The following is an 18,366-nucleotide window of genomic DNA, read 5'->3' as shown; positions in this document are numbered from 1 at the left end:
TACAAAATAGCAGGTTAGACCGGTACAAAATAACAGCCTAGACCGGTACAAAATACCAGCCTAGACCGGTACAAAATACCAGCCTAGACCGGTACAAAATACCAGGCTAGACCGGTACAAAATACCAGCCTAGACCGGTACAAAATACCAGCCTAGACCGGTACAAAATAACAGCCTAAACGGGTACAAAATACCAGCCTAGACCGGTACAAAATACCAGCCTAGACCGGTACAAAATACCAGGCTAGACCGGTACAAAATACCAGCCTAGACCGGTACAAAATACCAGCCTAGACCGGTACAAAATAACAGCCTAGACGGGTACAAAATACCAGCCTAGACCGGTACAAAATACCAGCCTAGACCGGTACAAAATACCAGCCTAGGCCGGGACAAAATACCAGCCTAGACGGGTACAAAATACCAGCCTAGACCGATACAAAATACCAGCCTAGGCCGGGACAAAATACCAGCCTAGACCGATACAAAATACCAGGCTAGACCGGTACAAAATACCAGCCTAGACCGATACAAAATACCAGCCTAGACCGGTACAAAATACCAGCCTAGACCGGTACAAAATACCAGCCTAGGCCGGGACAAAATACCAGCCTAGACCGGTACAAAATACCAGCCTAGACCGATACAAAATACCAGCCTAGGCCGGGACAAAATACCAGCCTAGACCGATACAAAATACCAGCCTAGACCGGTACAAAATACCAGCCTAGACCGGTACAAAATACCAGCCTAGACCGATACAAAATACCAGCCTAGACCGGTACAAAATACCAGCCTAGACCGGTACAAAATACCAGCCTAGGCGGTACAAAATACCAGCCTAGGCGGTACAAAATACCAGCCTAGACCGATACAAAATACCAGCCTAGGCGGTACAAAATACCAGCCTAGGCGGTACAAAATACCAGCCTAGGCGGTACAAAATACCAGCCTAGGCGGTACAAAATACCAGCCTAGGCGGTACAAAATACCAGCCTAGACCGATACAAAATACCAGCCTAGGCGGTACAAAATACCAGCCTAGGCGGTACAAAATACCAGCCTAGGCGGTACAAAATACCAGCCTAGACCGGTACAAAATAACAGCCTAGACCGGTACAATTGCCCGTTGACGGATAAAACTACGAAGATCAAATATTTCCTTCACCCGTCAATACTCACTTCCACAGTAAAAACAACAATGTTATATCGTGTACTTGCTAAAGGAGGAAAGGTATAACTGGAAATATAAGAGGCAAGAGAGAGAGAGACTGTTGAGAAGCTTTAACGCTAACAGTTAAATATACGTATAAGTATATTAGGCATCAGCGAGGAGTTTGTTCAGCTGAAAATGAGACGTTCGCCAAGATGTTGATTCTGTGTGTGTGTGTGTGTGTGTGTGTGTGTGTGTGTGTGTTTATACTCACCTAGTTGTACTTGCGGGGGATGAGCTTCGGTTCTTTGGTCCCGCCTCTCAACTGTCAATCTACTGGTGTAGAGGTTCCTTAGCTTATTGAGCTCTTTCATATCTACATGTATATGTGTGTGTCCTCGCCTGACCTATTACGCGATATTAATCATGTAATAGGTCAAGCGAGGAGACACGCACCACCTTAATGTGCATCGAGAGTCTGAATGTCTAGCAAACAAGATATATATATATATATATATATATATATATATATATATATATATATATATATATATATATATATATATATATATATATATATTGTGACGGTAAAGCGTTGGTGTTCGGCTGTTTCAAAAGCTAGGGGCAGGGCCTCGTCACATAAACAAAAAAAAAGAGAAAAGTGGGTCCTTTCGTCTGTGGTAAGGTAATGGGAAGACACAAATCACAAGTATATAAACAATGAAATTTTAATTACTCTAGAAAAACAAGACATGAATAAAGGTAATCTCATAAAATATGCAGGATAAGTCAACAAACAAAATAACATGAAATAATCACTGGCAAATGAAAAGTTACGTTAAGACAAGTAAGTTACAGTGATGGCAAAATAAAATATGTGTGCTGGAATACTGGCTTCGAGCTGCCACCTCCCTTAGTACACGAAGGCCAAGGCTTAGTCTACCAGCGAGAGATGTCAACTGCATGAAGCACTGAGATATTCTGACGAGACTGGCGCACTGCAGCCCAGACGTCGACTTGTGGTGGTGGCGGAGGGCAGGGGCGACGAGACACCAACCAATCAGCAATAGGCAGGCAGAGGATGAGCAGTTAGCTGGTTACGGCGGTGGCCAGGTGTTCTGGGTACGATTTGCTCTCTGGGCAAAACGTTTGGCGATACTTGGTGAACGAATCTTGTATATAGTATCTTGTATTGTGACGTAATTATGTAGGGAAGAGCAGGCTCAATCTCTCTTGAAAGAGATTATCGTCACAATATATAATATATATAATATATATATATATATATATATATATATATATATATTATATATATATATATATATATATATACACACGAATCTTCTCAATATTTCTTGTTTTTCTTCACTGTCGGATGTAATAAAAATAACAATTCTCCGAAATTCATTTTTTAATTGTCTGACGCCTGAACGCGTTTCGTAATTCGTATTACATTTTCAAAGACTTAATTTACACACAAATTCTTCGTACTTATACTCTATTGGTTGAGGTGATATGGTACAAAAGTTTTGGGTGAGGTGACAAACACAAGACAGAACACGAAACAATGGGTATAAATTGGATTGTTAAGGTCGATAGGCCTTAAGTCACAATAGGTTCGAGCCTATTCGAACCTGTTCGAGTCTACCCTATGTAGACTCTGGTTAGGTTTAAGTGAAGATGGGTACTAGGCTCAGGACTGGAGCCAGTGGAAGGTCAGCCGTCAGTATTATCACACTTGGGTCTGGTACCAGCACCTCGGCCCTCGTTACCTGTCTTCCCTTATGGTGATTACACAATTATAGGTAAATGAAGATATGGGATATAGATTTGTTTGCACCATCCTACCACCACACTACCACCACACTACCACCACACTACCACCACACTACCACCACCCTATCACCACACTACCACCACCCTATCACCACACTACCACCACCCTATCAACACACTACCTCCACACTACCAGCACACTATCAACACACTATCACCACACTACCACCACCCTATCACCACACTACCAGCACACTATCAACACACTATCACCACACTACCACCATCCTACCACCACACTACCAGCACACTATCAACACACTATCACCACACTACCACCACCCTATCACCACACTACCAGCACACTATCAACACACTATCACCACACTACCACCACCCTATCACCACACTACCAGCACACTATCAACACACTATCACCACACTACCACCACCCTACCACCACACTAGCACACTATCAACACACTACCACCACCCTACCACCACACTACCAGCACACTATCAACACACTATCACCACACTACCACCACCCTATCACCACACTACCAGCACACTATCAACACACTATCACCACACTACCACCACCCTACCACCACACTACCAGCACACTATCAACACACTATCACCACACTACCACCACCCTATCACCACACTACCACCACCCTATCAACACACTATCACCACACTACCACCACCCTATCACCACACTACCACCACCCTATCAACACACTACCTCCACACTACCAGCACCCCACCACCCCCACACTACCCTACCACCACATTATCCACACCTTATGAACCATAAACCCAACATTAAAAAAGTACAAATGTTTGCAACAAGCTCATTGCCAGAACTCAACAGGCTCAACAATGATAATAGGTTAAAAGAACTAGACCTCGCAACCCCGGAGTAGAGAACAATCAGAAGAGACATGATCGCAACATACAAGATACTGAGAGAAAATTTACAAGAGGGGGGTCAAGGACGTCCTCTTTAAAAGTTAGAGAAAGTCGAACGAGAAGACTTAAAAGCTGGAAACGCAATTTAGTCAAAGAAATGTAAGGAAAAACTCGCACCCTGAACGACTGGTCAATAAATAGAATTAATTGGAAGAAGAAGCTGAGGAAGCCACCTCCATCCACAACTTTAAACCGACTCGATAAAGAATTCGATCGATAAAGAACCGATAAAGAATTCGATCGATAAAGAACCGATAAAGAATTCGATCGATAAAGAACCGATAAAGAATTCGATCGTAAGAATTGTTGAATTCTAACGCAACAGATCCAACAAGACTGGCAGAATGGGGAGTGAAGAGCTAGAGCTCACGTACCCGTAGTCACTGGTAGGTAAGTACCACTCTACCAACTCATTATCAGCACCCTGCCAACACCAACAAGTCGCTTGCACACTGGAAACTCGTAGGCACAACCAAAGCCGTTCTCACACAAACTTTACACAGCTTCCTCTACAAACTCCTAACAACTAACTCACCAATTAGTCAACACATCCCTGGGCTCCACGCCCCCCTACCCCCCGTCACTCACTCACCCACTCACTCTCAGGTACTCCAAATCCACCTGCACCACTAATCCACTCACAAGCCACTTTCCATCAACACACTCAAGCTTCAACCGTCACTCCACCAACACACTCAAGCTTCAACCGTCACTCCTCCAACACAAGCTTCAACCGTCACTCCTCCAACACAAGCTTCAACCGTCACTCCAACAACACACTCAAGCTTCAACCGTCACTCCTCCAACACAAGCTTCAACCGTCACTCCTCCAACACAAGCTTCAACCGTCACTCCTCCAACACAAGCTTCAACCGTCACTCCAACAACACACTCAAGCTTCAACCGTCACTCCTCCAACACAAGCTTCAACCGTCACTCCTCCAACACTCAAGCTTCACCCGTCACTCCTCCAACACAAGCTTCAACCGTCACTCCTCCAACACACTCAAGCTTCAACCGTCACTCCACCAACACACTCAAGCTTCCCCCGTCACTCCACCAACACACTCAAGCTTCAACCGTCACTCCTCCAACACACTCAAGCTTCAACCGTCACTCTTCCAACACACTCATGCTTCACCCGTCACTCTACCAACACACTCATGCTTCACCCGTCACTCCTCCAACACAAGCTTCACCCGTCACTCCTCCAACACAAGCTTCATCCGTCACTCCTCCGACACACTCAACCTTCACCCGTCACTCCTCCAACACAAGCTTCACCCGTCACTCCTCCAACACAAGCTTCACCCGTCACTCCACCAACACTCAACCTTCACCCGTCACTCCTCCAACACAAGCTTCACCCGTCACTCCTCCAACACAAGCTTCACCCGTCACTCCTCCAACACAAGCTTCACCCGTCACTCCTCCAACACAAGCTTCACCCGTCACTCCTCCAACACAAGCTTCACCCGTCACTCCTCCAACACAAGCTTCACCCGTCACTCCTCCAACACAAGCTTCACCCGTCACTCCTCCGACACACTCAACCTTCACCCGTCACTCCACCAACACTCAACCTTCACCCGTCACTCCTCCGACACAACCTTCACCCGTCACTCCTCCGACACAAGCTTCACCCGTCACTCCTCCAACACAAGCTTCACCCGTCACTCCTCCAACACAAGCTTCACCCGTCACTCCAACACACTCAAGCTTCAGCTTCATCCAATGTTTTCTAATCAAAAATCTTATTTTTTTTAAGGCGTGGCTGGCCTGGCTATGATTATGTTGCCAGCACCTCCCCCCCTCCACCACCGTCCCATCAATCACTGTAACTTCCCATCAGTCTCCATCCCCCCCTCCCCCTCCCCTACCCCCTACCCCCCCACCCCCCTTTCGACTCATAATCCCCCCTCCCACTAAGTTTCTTGTCATGTTCAGTGACACACCCCCTGTCATGTTCAGTGACACACCCCCTGTCATGTTCAGTGACACCCCCCTGTCATGTTCAGTGACACCCCCTGTCATGTTCAGTGACACACCCCCTGTCATGTTCAGTGACACCCCCTGTCATGTTCAGTGACACACCCCCTGTCATGTTCAGTGACACCCCCTGTCATGTTCAGTGACACACCCCCTGTCATGTTCAGTGACACCCCCTGTCATGTTCAGTGACACACCCCCTGTCATGTTCAGTGACACCCCCTGTCATGTTCAGTGACACACCCCCTGTCATGTTCAGTGACACACCCCCTGTCATGTTCAGTGACACCCCCTGTCATGTTCAGTGACACCCCCTGTCATGTTCAGTGACACACCCCCTGTCATGTTCAGTGACACCCCCTGTCATGTTCAGTGACACACCCCCTGTCATGTTCAGTGACACACCCCCTGTCATGTTCAGTGACACCCCCTGTCATGTTCAGTGACACCCCCTGTCATGTTCAGTGACACACCCCCTGTCATGTTCAGTGACACCCCCTGTCATGTTCAGTGACACACCCCCTGTCATGTTCAGTGACACACCCCCTGTCATGTTCAGTGACACCCCCTGTCATGTTCAGTGACACACCCCCTGTCATGTTCAGTGACACACCCCCTGTCATGTTCAGTGACACCCCCTGTCATGTTCAGTGACACACCCCCTGTCATGTTCAGTGACACACCCCCTGTCATGTTCAGTGACACCCCCTGTCATGTTCAGTGACACACCCCCTGTCATGTTCAGTGACACCCCCTGTCATGTTCAGTGACACACCCCCTGTCATGTTCAGTGACACACCCCCTGTCATGTTCAGTGACACACCCCCTGTCATGTTCAGTGACACACCCCCTGTCATGTTCAGTGACACACCCCCTGTCATGTTCAGTGACACCCCCTGTCATGTTCAGTGACACACCCCCTGTCATGTTCAGTGACACACCCCCTGTCATGTTCAGTGACACACCCCCTGTCATGTTCAGTGACACACCCCCTGTCATGTTCAGTGACACACCCCCTGTCATGTTCAGTGACACCCCCTGTCATGTTCAGTGACACACCCCCTGTCATGTTCAGTGACACACCCCCTGTCATGTTCAGTGACACACCCCCTGTCATGTTCAGTGACACACCCCCTGTCATGTTCAGTGACACACCCCCTGTCATGTTCAGTGACACACCCCCTGTCATGTTCAGTGACACACCCCCTGTCATGTTCAGTGACACACACACCCTGTCATGTTCAGTGACACACACACCCTGTCATGTTAAATGACACACACCCTGTCATGTTAAATGACACACACCCTGTCATGTTAAATGACACACACCCTGTCATAAGGACATGAGCACAACGTTTCGTTCGAGGCAGGAAGGAAACCATGCATCATATAGTCATTCATGCTGTGTTTTATTCTCTTAAAACCTAGACTGATCTAAGCACCCACTACGATGCCGATGCAAAGAAGATTGTCAAATGCATCGAATGCCTAAACGGCAATGACAACAATGCCTTGCAACCCAATATGCTTAAAGGAACACTTGCTACCATGCTACACCAAGAGATAACATAGTTGTATACACTGCACTAATAAATGAGTCTCTCTCTCTCATTGCCCTGGTACTCTAACCACCATCTAAAAACCCATAAGCAGTCCAACTGGCTCGTTCTAGACGAAGCTGCTGCATCAACATCAAGCGGTATTTCTCGCCTCAGAGCCATAGTAGCTCCCCATGCCGGTGACTTTCCATTAGCAACACTAATGTCAGCAGCTGGCAGGCATCTCGCTCCACCGGGCCTCCAAATCGTAAAGGCTCTCCACCTTGCTGCCATAAACCACACTGAATATAGGTGTATTTGCAGCGGGGCTGTGACTGACAGGTAAGTGAAGCATGGCCTGTTCGGCCAGGTACAAGGGGGATGGCACTCAAAACAAGTTAATGGTGTTATTAAGAGGAGCCATGCCACAGCTGGTTGTCCAGGAAGGAGGGAGAAGGAGAGAGAGGCAAAGAGAGAGGGAGAGAGGGCGAGAGAGACCGACCCATAACCTAATGGCTCGTGACCTGACAAGCCTGTTGGTCGGTCAGGATCAAAGTGAAATCGTGGAATAATGGTAGACAGTTGGTGTGTGACTACTGGCGCGTATCAGCCCTGGCAAACACCTACACCGACTTCACTCTTCCCACCCACAGGGAATCAGTCAATTACTCTCGACAATACACAGATCAGCATCACCACTGCAATATTGTCTCCAATTGCCTCGACAGACACTCTTGGTGCCTGAGGTAAAGGTGCCTCTAGTGTCTCAGGTCTGGGATCAAAGCTAATCGAAACATATAAGATGCTCTAAAGCCAACAGCTTCCTTACCCAGCGCCTTAGCAGGGCAGTACAGAGAGTTTCCATTCGCCTCATGCAGTGCTCGAACTGAAGCGGTTGAGCACCCTTCATTGGCCACTAAAAAAATTCCCCCTCTTAGCCTAACCAGAAGCGTATGAACCCAAGCAACCCACCTAACCTAGGGTATCTTATGCATGAAACACGTAAATATACGTCAGCCGATACTTAGTAGATTTCATTTTGTTTAACGTTACTTACGATAACGTAACATAATTACGACCTAAGATGAGAGGACGGGATGGTCTCCACCCCCCCTCCTCCTTCTCCCCCCCCCCATCTTCCAGCTGTTCTTAACAGCTACAAGATGGAACAACTTACTCTTAACCAACAGGAAACAAAAACCCTCTTGAGGCGAAAAATTAATCTTGTGAGCTGGAGGCCAAGTTAATGCGCGTTCGAAGCTGGTAGCTCAGAAGGAATAGGGGGTGGGAAGGTAGGGGGAAGGGGAAGTAGTAAGGGGGGTTGGAAAGGGAGGGGATACGAGGGTAAGTGGAAAAACCAAGTTTGGGGAAAGGGAAGGAAATATTGGTCAGGATAAGATGGGAAATGTAGGGGGATTGGAAATTGTGAAATGGTGGGGGAGAAGAGAGGGAAATTGGGAAGGTAGGAAGAAAGGAAAGGGAAGTGGGAGAGAGAGAGAAGGGAGATAGGACGAGGGATTCCCGCCACTTTCCCTACCCTTCTGCTCCCCACACTCCCAGCAGCTCTGCCTTCCACAAACTTCCCCGTGAAACTCGCGGGGAAAAGAGGTTTTTCCCTGTGAGTTTTAGGGAAAAAGAGGTTTTCCCTGTGAGTTTTAGTCTGACACTGCGGCCCCATACTGGTTCCTCTCTCACTCCTCTCGCTGCCTGGAGAGGGGGGATATCTGAGGGGTTAAATACCCCAGAATTCCCCCCTCTTTTAGGGCTCTGATACGGCTTAGGGCTCTGGCGCTGCCCAATACTGTCACCATGGCGGTGTGTCCACTCACAGGATGAGTGCCGCTGCCCAATACTGTCACTATGGCGGTGTGTCCACTCACAGGATGAGTGCCGCTGCCCAATACTGTCACTATGGTGGTGTGTCCACTCACAGGATGAGTGGCGCTGCCCAATACTGTCACTATGGCGGTGTGTCCACTCACAGGATGAGTGGCGCTGCCCAATACTGTCACTATGGCGGTGTGTCCACTCACAGGATGAGTGACGCTGCCCAATACTGTCACTATGGCGGTGTGTCCACTCACAGGATGAGTGACGCTGCCCAATACTGTCACTATGGCGGTGTGTCCACTCACAGGATGAGTGCCGCTGCCCAATACTGTCACTATGGCGGTGTGTCCACTCACAGGATGAGTGGCGCTGCTCAATACTGTCACTATGGCGGTGTGTCCACTCACAGGATGAGTGCCGCTGCCCAATACTGTCACTATGGCGGTGTGTCCACTCACGGGATGAGTGGCGCTGCCCAATACTGTCACTATGGCGGTGTGTCCACTCACAGGATGAGTGCCGCTGCCCAATACTGTCACTATGGCGGTGTGTCCACTCACAGGATGAGTGGCGCTGCTCAATACTGTCACTATGGCGGTGTGTCCACTCACAGGATGAGTGGCGCTGCCCAATACTGTCACTATGGCGGTGTGTCCACTCACAGGATGAGTGGCGCTGCCCAATACTGTCACTATGGCGGTGTGTCCACTCACAGGATGAGTGACGCTGCCCAATACTGTCACTATGGCGGTGTGTCCACTCACAGGATGAGTGGCGCTGCCCAATACTGTCACTATGGCGGTGTGTCCACTCACAGGATGAGTGACGCTGCCCAATACTGTCACTATGGCGGTGTGTCCACTCACAGGATGAGTGACGCTGCCCAATACTGTCACTATGGCGGTGTGTCCACTCACAGGATGAGTAGCGCTGCCCAATACTGTCACTATGACGGTGTGTCCACTCACAGGATGAGTGGCGCTGCCCAATACTGTCACTATGACGGTGTGTCCACTCACAGGATGAGTGGCGCTGCCCAATACTGTCACTATGGCGGTGTGTCCACTCACAAGATGAGTGGCGCTGCCCAATACTGTCACTATGGCGGTGTGTCCACTCACAGGATGAGTGGCGCTGCCCAATACTGTCACTATGGCGGTGTGTCCACTCACAAGATGAGTGGCGCTGCCCAATACTGTCACTATGGCGGTGTGTCCACTCACAGGATGAGTGGCGCTGCCCAATAAACTCGCCCCTCGGGGCAAAATTTAAAAAAAAAAAATTTACTATTCTGCATTAAAAGATGCCTAAGGCTCTCACATACTGCTTACCATTACATGTAAGATCAAGTTTAGGCTGAGGACAGTGTGTGTGTGTGTGTGTGTGTGTGTGTGGTGTGTGTGTGTGTGTGTGTGTGTGCGTGTGTGTGTGTGTGTGTGTGTGTGTGTGTGTGTGTGTGTGTGCGCGTGTGTGTGTGTGTGTGTGTGGGGTGTGTGTGTGTGTGTGTGGGGTGTGCGCGTGTGTGTGTGTGCGTGTGTGTGTGTGTACTCACCTAATTGTACTCACCTAATTGTGCTTGCGGGGGTTGAGCTCTGGCTCTTTGGTCCCGCCTCTCAACCGTCAATCAACTGGTGTACAGATTCCTGAGCCTATTGGGCTCTATCATATCTACATTTGAAACTGTGAATGGAGTCAGCCTCCACCACATCACTTCCTAATGCATTCCATTTGCTAACTACTCTGACACTGAAAAAGTTCTTTCTAACGTCTCTGTGGCTCATTTGGGTACTCAGCTTCCACCTGTGTCCCCTTGTTCGCGTCCCACCAGTGTTGAAAAGTTCGTCCTTGTTTACCCGGTCGATTCCCCTGAGGATTTTGTAGGTTGTGATCATGTCCCCCCTTACTCTTCTGTCTTCCAGTGTCGTGAGGTGCATTTCCCGCAGCCTTTCCTCATAACTCATGCCTCTTAGTTCTGGGACTAGTCTAGTAGCATACCTTTGGACTTTTTCCAGCTTCGTCTTGTGCTTGACAAGGTACGGGCTCCATGCTGGGGCCGCATACTCCAGGATTGGTCTTACATATGTGGTGTACAAGATTCTGAATGATTCCTTACACAGGTTCCTGAACGCCGTTCTGATGTTAGCCAGCCTCGCATATGCCGCAGACGTTATTCTCTTTATGTGGGCTTCAGGAGACAGGTTTGGTGTGATATCAACTCCTAGATCTTTCTCTCTGTCTGTTTCATTAAGTACTTCATCTCCTATTCTGTATCCTGTGTCTGGCCTCCTGTTTCCACTGCCTAGTTTCATTACTTTGCATTTACTCGGGTTGAACTTCAACAGCCATTTGTTGGACCATTCACTCAGTCTATCCAGGTCATCTTGTAGCCTCCTACTATCGTCCTCTGTTTCAATCCTCCTCATAATTTTTGCATCGTCGGCAAACATTGACAGGAACGAATCTATACCCTCTGGGAGATCATTTACATATACCAGAAACAGTATAGGTCCAAGGACTGACCCCTGCGGGACTCCACTTGTGACGTCTCGCCAATCTGAGACCTCACCCCTCACACAGACTCGTTGTCTCCTGTTGCTTAGGTATTCCTCTATCCACCGGAGTACCTTCCCTCTCACTCCAGCCTGCATCTCCAACTTTCGCACTAGCCTCTTGTGTGGCACTGTATCAAAGGCTTTCTGACAATCCAAAAATATGCAGTCTGCCCACCCTTCTCTTTCTTGCCTTATTTTTGTTGCCTGGTCGTAGAATTCAAGTAACCCTGTGAGGCAGGACCTGCCATCCCTGAACCCATGTTGATGCTGTGTTACAAAGTTCCTTCGCTCCAGATGCTCCACTAGTTTTTTTCGCACAATCTTCTCCATCAGCTTGCATGGTATGCAGGTTAGGGACACTGGCCTGTAGTTCAGTGCCTCCTGTCTATCCCCTTTCTTGTATATCGGGACTACGTTAGCTGCTTTCCAAGTATCTGGCAGTTCCCCTGTTGCCAGTGATTTGTTATACACTATGGAGAGTGGTAGGCTCAGTTCTCTTGCTCCTTCCTTTAGAACCCAAGGGGAGATTCCATCTGGGCCTATAGCCTTCGTCACGTCCAACTCTAGTAAACACTTCCTTACTTCCCCACTGGTAATCTCAAACTCTTCCAGTGGTTCCTGGTTAGCTATTCCCTCACTTACCTCTGGAATTTCTCCTTGTTCTAAGGTGAAGACCTCCTGGAATTTCTTATTCAATTCCTCACACACTTCCTTGTCATTTGTAGTGAATCCTTCCGCCCCTATCCTTAATCTCATAACCTGTTCCTTTACTGTTGTTTTTCTCCTAATGTGGCTATGCAACAATTTAGGCTGAGTCTTTGCCTTGCTTGCGATGTCATTTTCGTATTGTCTTTCTGCCTCTCTTCTCATCCTGACATATTCATTCCTGGCATTCTGGTATCTTTCTCTGCTCTCCAGTGTCCTGTGTGTGTGTGTGTGTGTGTGTGTTCGCGCATGCGCAGTCTGTCCTCTTAAGGCTACTTAAGACCGTGTAGAGCCTAATATATAACACAGTGATTTACATGTGATTGCTTAATGATGCAATGACAAACTAACATTCGTTATTCTGGTACAATGGACAACAAAAACTCTGGTACAATCACACATCTGATTGTCATGGAGGTGTTTTGTTAAAATATCTCTGGTACAATCAGAAAAGAAAACCCTCTCTCTGGTACAGACATCAAACCTCTATCTCTCTCTAGTGCTATCAGACAACAAAAGCTCTCCCGGGTACAATCATAAAAAAACCTCTTTCCCTCAGGTACAATCTGACGACAAATTCTCCCCCTGGTACAATGAGACAACAAAACCTTCCCCAGGAACAATCAGAAAATAAAACTCTCCCCGATACAATCAGACAATAACCCCCTGGTACAATCACACAAGAAACCCTCCTGGTACAATCAGACAAAGCATCTTCCCATGGTACAATCAGACAAGGACTCTCCCCTGGTACAATGAGACAAGAACCCCCCCTTGTACAATCAGACAAGACCCCCCATGCACAGACAAAACCTCTACCCCTGGTACAATCAGACTAGAACCCCCAGTACAATCAGACAAGAACCCCCTGGTACAATCAGACAAGAAGCCCCCCCCCTGGTACAATCAGACAAGAACCCTCCCTGTTACAATCGGACAAGAACCCCCTGGTACAATTAGACATGAACCCCCCCTCTGGTACAATTAGACATGAACCCCCCGGTACAATCAGACAAGAACCCCCTGGTACAATCAGCCAAAAAAACAGTACATTCAGACAAGAACCCCCTGGTACAATCAGCCAAAAAAACAGTACAATCAGACAAGAACCCCCTGGTACAATCAGCCAAAAAAACAGTACAATCAGACAAGAACCCCCTGGTACAATCAGACAAGAACCCCCCCCCCACGGTACAATCAAACAAGAACCCCCCCCCTGGTACAATCAGACAAGAAAACTTCCCCCTGGATCATAAGTTACCTCAGTAGATAAAGCTCACACACATTAATTCACCCGGTACACACCTTGGGTGACTCCGTAATCTGATTGTGATGATTGGGGGGGGGAGGGAGCGGGGTGCTGATGGGAGGGGGGGGGGGGCGGGGAAAAGAGAGGTAAAAGAGTATGTGGGATAGAAAAAAGGGAGGGACGGGGTGAATTGTCGGAGGGGGGGGGGAGGGTAAAAGGTTGTCCATTGCAGCATTATTGGAATCTGCGCGTAGTGTTAGACAAGCGAGGCGCGAAATTGCTTGCAAGGGGGGGGGAGGGGGAAGTAGAAGGGGGGATGGGAAGGGAAAGGGGGGGGATGGGAAGGGAAAGGGGGGAGAGAATGAGAGGAGAGAATAGGAAGACATTCTCCTAAATGAAAACGGGATATCGGGGGGGCTGGTCTTTATATTTTGTTTTTTTTCTGTCCAACAGACAGAATGAAGACTTTCTGTCCAACAGACAGAATGAAGACTTTCTGTCCAACAGACAGAATGAAGACTTTCTGTCCAACAGACAGAATGAAGACTTTCTGTCCAACAGACAGAATGAAGACTTTCTGTCCAACAGACAGAATGAAGACTTTCTGTCCAACAGACAGAATGAAGACTTTCTGTCCAACAGACAGAATGAAGACTTTCTGTCCAACAGACAGAATGAAGACTTTCTGTCCAACAGACAGAATGAAGACTTTCTGTCCAACAGACAGAATGAAGACTTTCTGTCCAACAGACAGAATGAAGACTTTCTGTCCAACAGACAGAATGAAGACTTTCTGTCCAACAGACAGAATGAAGACTTTCTGTCCAACAGACAGAATGAAGACTTTCTGTCCAACAGACAGAATGAAGACTTTCTGTCCAACAGACAGAATGAAGACTTTCTGTCCAACAGACAGAATGAAGACTTTCTGTCCAACAGACAGAATGAAGACTTTCTGTCCAACAGACAGAATGAAGACTTTCTGTCCAACAGACAGAATGAAGACTTTCTGTCCAACAGTTCTCAGTGAAGACGTTCCGCTAGTGTCGCCTCACTGACGGCTTCTGGTACATTGTTGATGAGTATATTCTTGAGCAACGACTTGTGTAGGCTGTTACCTTACCTGTCGCTCATGTTCTTACCTGTCGCTCATGTTCTTACCTGTCGCTCATGTTCTTACCTGTCGCTCATGTTCTTACCTGTCGCTCATGTTCTTACCTGTCGCTCATGTTCTTACCTGTCGCTCATGTTCTTACCTGTCGCTCATGTTCTTACCTGTCGCTGTTACCTTACCTGTCGCTCATGTTCTTACCTGTCGCTCATGTTCTTACCTGTCGCTCATGTTCTTACCTGTCGCTCATGTTCTTACCTGTTGATGAAAATAAGATTATAAATGATTATTTATATATGATATATAAATAAATGATATATAAATAAATAAATAAATTTAACACGTTCAGTATTTGTATATGTTATTAAAGTCAACAATTACACGAAGCGTTTACACTTTCGCGTTCCGCGGTCGTGTTTGAAAGACCGATATTTTTCTCTTGAATGCAAGCGGGCGTCGTGTTTACGCGGCCGATGTACAAATATTTCTATAAAATTCAATTCTTATCCGATCGACTTGGGGAAGTATGAACATGTTTGCCATGAAATTTCCGTTTTCTCTGATACCCACATAGCCTATTTGGGAGAACGGCATTGTATTGTATCTTCGTGGCAAGACTATTGTATTGTTGACACAAGTGTAATCGACGTAGGTTTTTTATTTGGTGCCGGTCTAACGCAAACTTTTGTGACATTTTATACATATGATCATCTAGAGCATTCTGTTGGGAACACATTGGTACAAAAATGAAATATGTACATAGAAAATTAAGGTCAGGACAGTGAAAAGAATATACACTTGTCAATACTGGTTTAGCCAATGTGCAGTAATGGGTAACACTTCGCCCACTTTCCACACTCTTGCGGGTGGACCGCGATCATGATTCTACATTTATATGTATATGTCCGTGTAGGGAATTTTATTGCGATCTCAGTGATACCAAATTGAACGCTGTAGGACAAGTGTAGAGTTGACAACCCTGAAAAGAATAGAAACATTTAGTCGCTGTTTGGAGCTCACGGCTAGTGATCGACGTAGTTTCTTTATCTGGTGGTGGTCTAACTCATGCTTTGGTGACATTTTATACATATGTTCTTGTAGAATATTCTATTGCGAACACATTGGTACAAAAATGAAATATGTACATCGATAATTAAAGTCAGGACAGTGAAAAGAGTATACACTTTTCAGTGTTGCCGCTCGATCGGCCGAAACGCTATGAGCACTTTGACCTAGTTTTTTTTCTGTTTCCCGAGAGCGCTAAAGTTAATGATGTCTAGTCCTACAGCAGTTATCATTCTGTTATATATGCCTGGGGACCATTCAGGCTTGTTCGCATTTGTCTTCCTCACGTGTGCCCCAAAGAATGAGATGATTTGATAAAATACCATGCCCACGATTACCATCAGAATGCCGGCGGGATGATGGGGAATTAGCCTCGGCTACCATCATCTTTTGTCCGGTCGTGATGGTCGAGTGGGTAAGGGGTCCTGTACACCAGTTGCAGAGTGCTCCAGAGTATATAAGGGAGACTTCTATTACAAATGGCCCACAGCAGTCTCTATACAGTACAGCGCAATTTATGTGACGAGTCATTTACCTAGTTACCGATCCTGCTCTACACAACTGTCCAACTGGGCGGCAGCTTTGCAGCGAGGCTCAAACGCTACCAACAGCAAAGTAACGTTTGGGAATTTGGCTAAGACTTCCGGCAGGAGGTGATTTTAAATGAAGTACTGAACACATTTCTTGAACGTTCGTAATAGTTGCCTCTGAATTCTGCATTTTTTACACATTGAAATAAATACTGACGCAAAGTATGTGAATAGCTCTGCTGACAGAGTTTACAGTTGGTGAGGTGTACGTCAGGTGGTGGTGTAAACTTCTAGGGGTACTTGTAGCCGAGCCTAAGCCTTGCATTTTACTGGCTCACTATAGCCTGTGCTACATGGAAATTTTGTTCAGAGTAGCTGAATCTAAAACCAAAACAACAGCCTATCATTAGTAGTGTATAGAAGTCTGCTGATCTTATCTCATGACCCAGGGAGTCATGAGATATCTCAAGGGATATCTGAGTTATCTCAAGGGAGCCGGTGGGCCGAGCGGACAGCACGCTGGACTTGTGATCCTGTGGTCCTGGGTTCGATCCTAGGCGCCGGCGAGAAACAATGGGCAGAGTTTCTTTCACCCTATGCCCCTGTTACCTAGCAGTAAAATAGGTACCTGGGTGTTAGTCAGGTGTCACGGGCTGCTTCCTGGGGATGGAGGCCTGGTCGAGGACCGGGCCGCGGGGACACTAAAAAGCCCCGAAATCATCTCAAGATAACCTCAAGATAACCCATAGATAGGCGGCTCTTCCTGCATAATATAATTATGATAAATGGAATAACTGGTGTAAGTTATAAGTAACACACTTTGTTGTGTTTGAGTTGTGAACAAAATTGTGTTGCAGTTGCCGGTATATTGTTGCCCTCAGGCTGCTCAAAGGCAATCCAAGATGGTAATCAACTCCTGTTTTAAGAGCACATGCTTTCCCTAACTCATCAGTTCATGCATTCCATGAACAATATTGGAAGGACTACACAGCAGACAAACTCTGACTCCATCATTGATTACTTCATTATATCTGTGTCTAGCTTCAGACGCAAGCACGTCACAGCTATGCCTTGGGGAGCTGAGTGCAGTCAAGGATGACAAGGAGTCGTTTACAAATCCACAAGGGCCGTGACGAGGATTCGAACCTGCATCTGAGAGCATCCCAGACGCTGCGTTAATCGACTGAGCTACGACATGGTCAATTTATTTGATGCATCACTTTATTGGGATTTCTGTGTGTAAAGTCGTTTACAATTAATATGTGTGGCGGGGCTTGACCCACTCAGTAAGTCCTGGCAAGGTCATCAATTGTGTGTGGTGTACTCTACATTATTAAGAGGTGATGTTACACTAGAGGAGCTTGACGTAAGTACGCCTCTAGTGCCGCTACACTCACTCTCTAGTGCTCCTCTCTCTGTGGGCCTTACTCCCCCTCCTCCCTAGGTGCCACTGTCCACCTAAGGGAGCACCTTAGTCTTCCACGGAGTAACCAGCCCTGCTTGTCCGCACATGAGACTATATCCCAAAGGTCGCCCACCTGACCAGCACTCACCTACGGCCAGATAACTTCTTCATGTTAAGTGGTATTTATATTCGCCCAGTCAGTTTATTCAACGTTTAACGTTGGCGTAGTGGAGGTGATGGTGTAATGGGGGTAATGGTGTAATGGGGGGTCTTAATCTTTAGCGTTATTTTTTAGTAGAATTCTGGGGCCAGATTCACGAAGGCCCTTACGCAAGCACTTACGAACCTGTACATCTTTTCTCAATCTTTGGCGGCTTTGTTTCCAATTATTAAACAGTTAATGAGCTCCGAAGCACCAGGAGGCTGTTTATAACAATAACAACAGTTGAATGGGAAGTTTTCATGCTCGTAAACTGTTTAATAAA

General features: G+C 47.1%; 2 protein-coding genes across 2 annotated transcripts; both read left to right on the top strand.

The window, feature by feature from the left end:
* Positions 1-4,251: 4,251 nt before the first annotated feature.
* Positions 4,252-7,468, top strand: LOC138359665 (uncharacterized protein DKFZp434B061-like). Its single transcript, XM_069319082.1, has 3 exons — positions 4,252-4,277; positions 4,514-5,606; positions 7,325-7,468. The coding sequence occupies exons 1-3, from the start codon at positions 4,252-4,254 to the stop codon at positions 7,466-7,468; spliced, it is 1,263 nt and encodes a 420-aa protein (XP_069175183.1).
* A 189-nt stretch (positions 7,469-7,657) lies between these two features.
* LOC138359664 (uncharacterized) lies at positions 7,658-14,800 on the top strand. The gene is made up of 2 exons (XM_069319080.1): positions 7,658-7,776; positions 14,224-14,800. The coding sequence occupies exons 1-2, from the start codon at positions 7,658-7,660 to the stop codon at positions 14,798-14,800; spliced, it is 696 nt and encodes a 231-aa protein (XP_069175181.1).
* The last annotated feature ends 3,566 nt before the right edge of the window (positions 14,801-18,366 follow it).

Source organism: Procambarus clarkii, chromosome 92, assembly GCF_040958095.1.
Source record: "Procambarus clarkii isolate CNS0578487 chromosome 92, FALCON_Pclarkii_2.0, whole genome shotgun sequence".
In the NCBI taxonomy this organism is placed as follows: domain Eukaryota; kingdom Metazoa; phylum Arthropoda; class Malacostraca; order Decapoda; family Cambaridae; genus Procambarus; species Procambarus clarkii.
This window is presented reverse-complemented; position numbering and strand designations above follow the sequence as displayed.